We start from the raw sequence: 10,947 nt of genomic DNA, 5'->3' as shown, positions 1-10,947 counted from the left end.
GAGTGTTGGGCTTAAATCCGACCCAAAATATAGCACTAGGCCCATAAAATCACTGTTCTTAATGGGTCTATAATTGGTGGAATATTGACCCATTTACCACTAAGAGTTTATTCACGAGTTCATCAATGCAACCTTTAAATATTGGAGCCAAGTACACCCACCAACTTCATTCAAAGGCCCAGTTGTCTCTCACAGTTGGAATGAGTTTGCATATTCAAAGCTTCGCTTCAATATCTACAGCTAGCTACCTAAGTGCTCTTTCACATCTAATGAAACAACTTGTTGTAGCATTAAATTTTACCATAATGAAGAGGACTAAGTAAGTGTTTGGATCTTTTAGCAATTAAGGCTACATTTCTAGTTGAGGATGATTCCGAATATCGAGTGATCCAAACGGTGAAGTTAAATAAGGTTGGCCTACACAGAAACTCATGGAAATAATGTGAATTTATGTGGTGTTAGCTATCTTTTAATTTGACAACAATGCCTTCAAGGAGTACAACTTTTGTTGAAAATTTAGCTGAGGATTATTTGGTACGGTTTTTGGACGGCCCCAATACGATCTGGACCGGTCAGAATAGTATAGGAATCACTATTGTACAGCAAAGGATTCACCTATTATATAATGCACGTATTCATCATTTGTTGTTCTAATAGATCTTGAAATGTCGATCTCTGTATTCTTAATTTCTCATATCGTTACGACAACTTGACACGATATGTTACAATTCCATTTACAATGAGTTCATTAGACTGTTTTAAATTTGACAATTTATTGGGATAAATTTGTGCCTAATAGATGATGATTTGATTGGGAGGACAAGAACACCGTCAATAGATAGGAGTCACGGCAAGTGTGACAGTTGATAATTCTTGTGACCAATGTTCTAATAGTTGTGTCCGATAAGCAACATTTGAGCGCATAGATGATAGTTTGATTAGGAAACAAAAAAAATCGATTCAATGAATGAGGTTTCGTAGTCACAATAGTCATACCACAAACTTTTTGGTATAGACCTTTCTATAATCTTTTTATATTCAACTATACAAGGTAGGTCATATCATGATTCACAGTATTGGTTGCAATTGCGGTGTAATAAATTCGGACAAAATTAATGTAAACTGGTCGAATCGGCCGGTATGGAACCCTTAAAAAAGAATCGTATATCGACCAATGCAGTGAACCATGGATCATATACGGTAGATATTTTGATATTAATCTTTATATATACAGGTTGGAGAATTGTCAAGTGTTAATATAACATTCAATACAAATTTTCGTTGAGTGGTGTTACTTAAATTGAAAAATTAGGCAGAAATTCTTAACCTAATGAGTCATCGTTACTACTCTTCGGACTTCAAAAGCATTTTCCATTTTGGTTTGATTGGGACAGACTTGAAATTACATCAAGTTTCAAATCAGTCCGTTAATTGAGATGATGAGCAAACTCACCCCGGTGTAAAACTTCACCAGCAATCTGTTCACCCATCTATTTCTTTGGTGCAAAGTGCAACTTATAACACACTAATACAATTATTAATTCACATGTCAACATCAACATTGGCAATGGCGCACAAAAAATTTACTCAAAAAAAAGAAATAATAATAATAATAATTCATTTTTCATATCCAATCATTAATAAACAGAGCAGATGTAGAATGGGGCTTAAAAAAAAAAAAAAAACCTTTTGATTAGAACTCAAATTTCATAACGGAAAGTCGAAGCAAAGACAAATATGCAGACTTTTGTGACCGTCGTCGGCTTATAAACCACCGTCTCATCATGGCAATTGGCAAAGCAAAACCCTCATTTTCGTAGCTGAAAAGACAAAACTGTTTACAGTTACGCCATATGTGTCACGTGGTCCTCATGCCACCGACGTTTCGTGCGTGGCCTCTACCACTTTTCCAATCCTTTTGAGAAATTAATCCATCTTACAAACTACTACTTGATTAAAGGCTTATACATACATAATTACATTTATGTATATGTGTATATATATATATATATATATGTATGTATATACATGTAATACTGATACACATTAGGTAGAAAGGGTTGACCAAGTTGTCAATTAAGAATTTAAGGCTTATAACAGTCATAAATGATTTTTTCCGTGCAAGCGTACACACGTAAGTCATTAATTAGATTATTAAATGGTTTAGACTATAGTAATGTACTGTGCATTAAGAGTTGGTGGAACAGATGAGTTTTGCAAGAAAATTTCAATTTCAATTTCAATTTTATTGAGTCAGAATTTCCAAAAAATTAAGAGAAGACTCGATTTGGAATAGGAGGAATTTTAATTTATTTTTTTCCTAAATAATACTCACACTCTTTTCTAAGAATTGTTTACAATTTTAATTTAAACTCTCAAACATAGCATCGAATAAAAGTCATTAATTTTTCATATTTAACTTTTAACATATATAAAAATTAAAAAATTATCATGATTACATTTGGAACAAATCATTCTTATTATTAGAGAACCCTATGATAACATTGGGTAGAAATCAATTAGGTTGCAGTTAGAAAGCTATGTTTACAATTAATTTACTAAGGTTATGTATATGTTCGGTTGTATGTAATTGGAGTTTTGAAATTAGATTTGAAAAAAAAAATAACTTAGAAAATTAAATCAAATTTTCTTTAATTCTACCGATTTAAATTCTAAGACTCTAATTCCATACAATCAAACACACTCTAAATGCATTTATATAAACCGCAAGAAGTTGGCGAAGCCCTAACACCAACACCAACAACAAGTAATTCACCAACTTGGGTAGTGGAGGATAATCGAATCCACACTCGGTACATTGGATACTGTCCATCTAGTCACTGAAGACTGTCTTACTATCCAATTACGCTACACCCATGAGAGCTAGGGTTTAGGATAGGCTTCAAGTATTTTCACAAGTCTAACTTGAATTGAGGTAAAGTTAAACATTTGTTAACCCAAATTCAACTTGGATTATAAAAGAAAATGTCTAATTACATCATTAGAAACGAATGCTACTTGTCTTACCCATTAAGTTGAAAAATTAAGTCCTTCAAATTACACTCTATATATTCGACCACATAAAAATTAAAGTTTTGAAATTGCAATCAGTAAAAATTGAAATTAAATTCTGTAATTCTAAACTAAATTTTTTTCCAAATTCTAATTCTAGCAACCGAACATAGACTTCATGTAATCTCATCTAATGAAATATCTATTAATTTGTTTTGTTTGGAATTGTTTATCTTAAAGTGCGTCAAAAGTAGGAAATTTTGTTGCCCTTTCAATTTGCAACATAGACGCAAGGCAACGCATAACCGCACAAAAGACTCGACACGTCCTCTATTTTGCTCTTTGATGCCAAATGATTTTCAAACAAGTAAAACGTTGCCAACCCCAAATTTCATACAACACCAGTGGAACGTGTTCCACTCAGATTATCAACATGTGTCACTCGTGGGATGGTTGAATTGGGACACCACATTCTTTTCCCCATAGACGTAAAGGCTTTATAAATAGTAACAAAAAGAGAGACACAGATTAATTTATAACACCACGTGACTTGCGTGTGATCAAAGCCTCTTCATTATTGGCTATCTTACAAGCCACGCATCATATCATGCATACAAATATTATATACAGAGATAGACTAGAGGATGGATTGATGGGTGCTTTAAGTCCGTCCAACTAACAGAACTAATTTAACGGGAAAGCAGATGGGATGGTTAGTGTGTGAAAAAAACTGTAGAGCAAAGTGTGACACTGTTATGTGGCCCCCATCTTTGGCTTTTACTTCACAACTAAACTGCCACCTATTGTTGTTGGTGTAATTAGATTATATTGGTGTGTGTGTGCGCAATGTCTTCACCTTTTGGTAGTATTAGTTACAACGTCTCTCACTCCTCTTCTGCCCTTAGATTCCCTCTTTTAACGTCTCTCCCTAAAACCAACTTATCTCTCTCAATTAGCATTTAAAAAATTGACGCCACATGAGGTGGATTTACAACAATTATAGTTAAGTAATGTTTTAGAGTCTATTACTCGGATAAATCTGAAAGGATCACATTAAACAGGAAAGTAGACAGAATTCTTTTGAATTTGTCTGACTGTCAGAGTTCAAATCATTTTTCATTATTTGTTATATTTCAATCTCATTAACTCAAATAAAATATCAAATATTAGGGGTATGTTTGTCATTTAATTGCAGAAAAAAAATAGAGTACATTTATCATTTTCCTATGGGACTTTTCTCGGACTAATCCTCAAGACACTATGTAAAGTGTCCCCTTCACATGAATCGGGAAAAGCTCAAACTTTCACTCGCGGGCGTCATCTCAAGAAATTGTTTACACTCAAGGGGTGGTCAAACCTTAAACTTGATACTTCGTAAAGCACTAAGTTGAAAGTGACTTATTAGTATAGCCAACCCATCGAGGCTTGTTGTAAACCATAAAACGAAAGCGAAGAGATAAATAAAACAAGTAAAACACAAAGATATTACGTGGTTCAGCCACTAGGGCCTACATCCACGGCACAAAAAGTCCAACGGGTTAAATCACTTTTATAATACTCTCTCAATTCATACATAATATAATTGTGGTGGCTCCTTTATATAGGAGGAGAAATTATGAGAATTGACAGAATTAGAAAATAAAAATAAGGAGGATTTTTCTCCACTGATTCCTTTAGTAACATCAAATATTCAATGATAAGAAACAATATCAATTACTCAAATATTTTCTTCCACTAATTCTTCCATTAAATCTTCAATACTCCCCCTCAAGTTGGAACATGAATGCACAACTTGTCATTGAGATGACGAGTAATAATAAGTGTGAATGATGAAGAGATAAGACGAAGAACAATGCAACCAAACATACCGATAACCCAAACAAGTCAACAAAAAACTGTCGGAGATAAGACAAAGATAAGGACAATGCTACCAAACACACCGACAATCCAAACAAGTGATGTAGTCTTTTGGACTTTTTGTGCCTTGAATGTAGGCCATAGTGACTAAATCACATAATATATGTGGGTTCTACCTGTTTTATTTATTTTTTCACTTCTGTTTTATACTTTACAACAAGGTTAATTCACAACAACTTTTCTATGTTATTTATTGGTGTTTATTTATCTTTAAGTCATGGTTCGCCGTATCGGTCAGTTCGTAACATTTTTTCAAGGATCTGATACCATTACACATTTCTATGAATTAATCAGTTTTGTTGGTTTATAGCGACATTCGCTTAAGTCTATTATATCATAAATATCATGACTACGAACCATGTTTTAAATCGATCTCTCGTAATAAAATGAATTGAACATTAAAAAGATAAATTGATAAATGGCTAATTAGTAAGATGTCACTTCTCTGAATTAGCTCCATTGAGGTTAATGTAATTGTCAATGTTGAAAAATGATTCGAATTGGATGATCCTTGGGTCATTGTTAATTAAGGATGTTTAATTATGTAGTGATGTAACCTTGCTTCATTAAAAACCAAAGGAATAATAAAAATGGGTAAGAAAGAGAAATGATGCTTGTATTGATAGGTGGGCAAAGTGGACACATCATTGCTTTGTTTGAAGTGCATAAATAATTTAATGAAGCAATCATATTTACACCTTTATCATGTTGGAAATCAATCACAAAGCCTTGATTTAGAAGTTACAGTATGAGCCGTTGTGAAAGACTGAAAGGTAACAACAATACTATTGAAATCTTTTAGGGCTTAAGATTGTGAAAAATGATTATTTCGTGGACACTGATTAGTGGCTTTTCTAGAAGACAAGGACATATCTATTAATGGTTGATCAAGTGTAATAATTTCTTTACGAGTTGTCTTGAAGTCTTTTAAGTGGATTTGTTATTTAATCTGCCTTCATTAATGGGCAAACACTTTCTTTAAATAGTAACAAATTTTGTTACCGACGTCAATATGCCACATTTCGAGCATTACTCATACCTGATGGAATGTTTAGCTGTTTATCTCCTGTTCGAATACCCACTCTCCCTAATTTGTTAAAATAATAATAATAATAAAATGCCACATTTCAATATCTTGGTAAATAAGTGATAGGGATGCCCATATTTTGAGGATTTTTTTATATTTTTTTCTCTCATGGAATTTTTTATTTATTTATAATAACCTTTAAATTACCATTAGATCATAATAACAACTTCATCATGACAAAATTAATGAATTTTTTATATTTAATTATTGTATTGAATGATGTATTAAATAATTTATTTAACTTTTCAAAAATTTTAAAAAATTATCTATCAGTGAAGAATTCACGAGAATCACGACTCTTAGCACAAATTTGCTCTCTTAATTTATTCAAAATTCACAAAAATTAAATAAATAAATAGAAGAGAGTATTTATACTTGTTTTTACTTCCACGATAGATTTTTATACTTGTCCTCAATCGAAGACTTCAAATTTGACCGTATAATGTTATATTCACACACATATACGTAGTACAAAGTAGTTTCATTAGTAGAATTCAACCATCTGCCAAAAAGAAGAATACTCCAAATCAACCAATTTGGTGGTTCAACCCACCCCATATCCACTATAACTCCCAAACTTACTTTCTCAAAGTCAGAGCAGCACTCTCACACAAAACAACGCATCTAGGTTTAAATTATCAAATCCCAATCTACCATATCCAACCTCTTACACATCCCCACCAAACCTTACTTTAAAATAAAAAAATATTTTTCATTTTACACACCCTTTGATCCTATTTACATCACGTGCCATTTTGTCAACATTTCCTACCTTTGGACACATTGAGAACTTCCGTTAAAGCAATCGTCAACTCCAGAGAGAGAAACATATACATTTAGAGAGAGAAACCAACCAATGAAACATGACTTTCACAAGGCCGCCTTAGGGGATAATATATTACTCCACTATATAAATAGGGCCAAACAAACTTAAAACTAAACCACAATCACAAACCAAAGCTTCCAAGCTTTTCTTATTCATTTCAACTATCCCACACAAAATGGACTGGACCAGAGGTCACACCATTGGCCGTGGCTCCTCCGCCACCGTCTCCGTCGCCACCTCTCACCCGTCCGGTGACATTTTTGCCGTGAAGTCCGCCGAGCTCTCGCAATCCCAATTCTTGCAAAGAGAGCAAAAATTTCTGTCTTCTTTGGGCTGTCCCAATATGGTTAGCTACAAGGGGTGTGACATTACTAGGGAAAACAATAAGCTTGTGTACAATATTTTCATGGAGTATGCCCCGGGTGGCACACTCACCGATGCAATCCGGAGACACGGTGGCCGGCTTGACGAATCGATGATCGGATATTATGTTCAACAAGTTGTGCAAGGGCTAGAGTATCTTCATTCGAGTGGCGTAGTGCATTGTGACATAAAGTGTAGGAACATTTTAATTGGTCAAGATGGTGTCAAAATTGGTGACTTGGGTTGTGCCAAGTGGCTCAATCCGGTGGCCGGAGCTAGTGACACGGCGCAAATTGGCGGCACGCCGGCTTTCATGGCACCGGAAGTGGCACGTGGGGAAGAGCAGGGGTACCCTGCTGATATATGGGCACTTGGGTGTGCAGTGATTGAAATGGCCACCGGAGGCTCACCGTGGCCTAATGTCACCGACCCAGTATCGGTTCTTTATCGGATTGCATTTTCCGGGGAGTTACCGGAGTTCCCAGATGATCTCTCCGATCAAGCAAAGGATTTTTTGAGCAAATGTTTGAAGATAGATCCAAAACAGAGATGGACAGCTAAGGAACTACTCGAACATCCACTAATTAGAGAATTCAATTCAGTGGCAAAACAAATCCAAGACTTTGATCATTCAAATTCTCCAACAAGTATTCTTGATGAAGGGTTTTGGAATTCAACCCAAGAATCAGAAACACTGGGTGATCTGGTCCACACAAGCTGTTCGAGCTCGCCGGCGCGAAGGATCGGACGGTTGTCTTGTTCAGGGATGCCTGATTGGACATGGGATGAGGATTGGATGACCATTAGAAGCAACAGTGATGAGATGGTAGAGGAAATTATTGGTAAGGTGGACGGCCAAGCTAAAGCAAAATGTGGGACAGTGACGGCTTCAATTAGCCTTGAATTGGAGTTGGAAGCAATAATTAGTGGTAATGACCATCTAAAATTTCTTAGATAGCGAAGTTAGTTGCAATAATAGTAGTAGTGATAGTATTTTGATGTCAGGCATATGTACAGAGCAGAGTGTTGATAGGAGCAGACTTGGTTTGTAGAGAGAGAATTTGTTACTTGTTCACTCTCATCATTTCTTATAAAAAATTTAGGTTCATTATTCATATCTGTCTCTCCCTACACACAGACACAAATCAATTTTATTTATTTTTATTATTATTATTTTTTAATTATTGGTTTATGGTATTAAAAATCAAAATCTTTAGTTAGTTTGGTGTTGGTTTTGGTAACCACGCAAGTTAGAAAGTTTTCAATCCAAATGGAAATTGAGTAACAAAACAGTATTGAAATTGAGTAGTGTTCAATTTGATTTGCTCTGAGTTCCACTACTCAATGCTAAAAACCAACTATTGATGATTTGATGCTTAAAATCATCATTTCTAACCCAACATTTACCTAATGTTCAATTGAAAATTAGAACAAGAATTGGAAATGAAAGTTGACTAAAATGATTTTTATTTTTAAATTTTTGACTAAGATGTACTATTTTATTTGTGAAATTTCATAAGCATGCATTTAGAAGTCTAAGTCAACCTGGCAACGGTGGTCTATCTCAATCCTTCATTTCATTAGACTCGTCCTCCTCCTCTTCCAATTTTATGTCACTGGAAAATGATTTACTGTGCAATGAGTCACCGACTCACCCTTATGAATATGCTTTTTAATACAGTCGTGACTCACACCATGATATTACCCGTTAATTAAATATTAACACATAATAATATAAGATAAATCTATTTTTTACTTAAATAAAAAGACATAATTATATTTGTTACATCAAAAATAAAAATTAAAAATTAAAAATCAATTTCTTCTATATATATAATTCCTCTTCCACAAATTACTCTCTTCAAGGAACGATTAAAAGAAAATTGTCTCCCTCACCACGGCACGGTCTTGTGATTACTTACATGGAGGCCATCAAGCTTGAAGTGGTGACACATTTCCAAAACTTACTTGGTTGTGCCCCTCCTTCAACACATTGTATTATTAATCTTCAGAGCCACATAGATCCCCGATCATTTTCACTCTCTATTGGATGAGATTCCATCACACATGGACATTTAATCTTGCATGTTCAAGCTTAGCAAAGATAAAGTGTGATACCCCTCGGATTCGAGACGCGAGTTGATCAGCCCCAGACCCAAACCCAAGAGAATATCAAACAATTAATACTTTAAACCGAACACAGAATACAAATTGAATTAAGAATAAACATTATATGCTGGAAGAAACTAAAATAAAATTCTTTAAAATAAATACTTAAATCCCAATAGTTTAAATAACTCGAGAATCCATCTCTAGTGGACTCCTAATAATAATCTAAAATGAAATAACGATAACTGGAAGAAATATCCAAAAATAAACTACAGAGAGAGTCCTACGTCGTCGGAAGAATGAGTAGTAGTCTCTACTCAGCACGATCAGATCTAAGTCTGGAACTGTCGTGTACCTGAAAAATAGAAGTGGGTCAGGCCCACGAACAAGTTCTAACCTACTACAATCCAAGCAGAAACTCGATACGCATATACATTCTAAGCAATTCAACAATAGCTAATAGTCCGATACATAACTATATCCACATTACAGGACTCTCACTGGACTACGGAGGGGGTCTCAACCTGAATAGAAGGCAACATGCGAAAACGCACCCAATGGTGGGCATGAGTACCTAGACCTAACAGGGTATACATCAACCTCTCATATCCAGCTACGCATCCTATTGCATATACGCTTCCTAACGGACGACTCTGAGACTCAAGCTCAGATCGCAGTACCATAACATATATTTAAAATCCGTCCTAACCATAAAAGTCCAGTTAGTAATTCAGCTTGTGCAGTTTCTTTAACTTAACATAACTCACGACTAATCCGAGCAGTCATTCAGCTTATGCAGCTTCTTTGACTCAATTATAAGTATGATTTATTTTAATACCCATTCCCTTATTCCGTATAGGTAAGATTTAGTATTTTGAAACTAATCCAAACCTAGACATGCCACCGTCCCATACCGGTGCATGTAATCCAACATCCACAGTTGACAACATAGGTAATAAATGTAATTATCAACTATATAGTATATCCAACAATAAATCCAACATCCACAGTTGACAATGCGAGTAATAAAACAATTATCAACTATACAGAATATCCAACAATCGACAGTATCTCACTCAATTATAAACATCAATTGCTTCACATTAACCATGTTAAAACTTTGTTATTTAACAAGTCTATTCTACACTTCTCCACACAGTTCCACGATGGATAATACATACCATGTACATAACCCTTAATTAAATCCAAGTATGCATGACAGATTTGTTTTACAAATTTACATACTTATCCTATAATACTACACAGGTGTTCCAGAGTGAATAAAACAGTTAATGTAAGTATTCATCTTTCATCCATTATAAGCATGTATTTCATTCTATACTCCTGCATACTTATAGTCCGTTACAGAACCATGATCATAGCCTAATTCCATTCCCCAAATAAAACTGCTACACCTAAAGTGATGTAGTTTAAATTCCAAGTCTCCAAACAGTCTACCAGTTTCCTAGAAATTGTATACTGTCCAAACAATAATATTAATTGGTTGAATATGTATTAATAAGCCCTCTGAAGACTCAAGTTAAACTCAGACATCAACCCCAATTCCCATTCACAGCCCCTAAACACATCTATTATGTCAAAACAAGTCCAAACCTCGTAGAAAATAAAAAAA

General features: G+C 34.6%; 1 protein-coding gene across 1 annotated transcript; it reads left to right on the top strand.

Moving 5' to 3' along the window:
* Positions 1 to 6,913: 6,913 nt before the first annotated feature.
* On the top strand, positions 6,914 to 8,320 carry LOC132307377 (mitogen-activated protein kinase kinase kinase 18-like). Its single transcript, XM_059805107.1, has one exon. It carries the CDS (start codon positions 7,018 to 7,020, stop codon positions 8,161 to 8,163), a length of 1,146 nt encoding a protein of 381 aa, XP_059661090.1. The 5' UTR covers positions 6,914 to 7,017; the 3' UTR covers positions 8,164 to 8,320.
* The last annotated feature ends 2,627 nt before the right edge of the window (positions 8,321 to 10,947 follow it).

Source organism: Cornus florida, unplaced genomic scaffold (genome assembly GCF_030987335.1).
Source record: "Cornus florida cultivar Cherokee Brave unplaced genomic scaffold, ASM3098733v1 CherokeeBrave_3.0.0_Hap2_Chr05, whole genome shotgun sequence".
NCBI classification, from domain to species: domain Eukaryota; kingdom Viridiplantae; phylum Streptophyta; class Magnoliopsida; order Cornales; family Cornaceae; genus Cornus; species Cornus florida.
This window is presented reverse-complemented; position numbering and strand designations above follow the sequence as displayed.

Bases quoted from the DNA above. Each gene is read 5' to 3' on its own strand.
- LOC132307377 (XM_059805107.1), top strand. From the start codon at position 7,018: ATGGACTGGACCAGAGGTCACACCATTGGCCGTGGCTCCTCCGCCACC.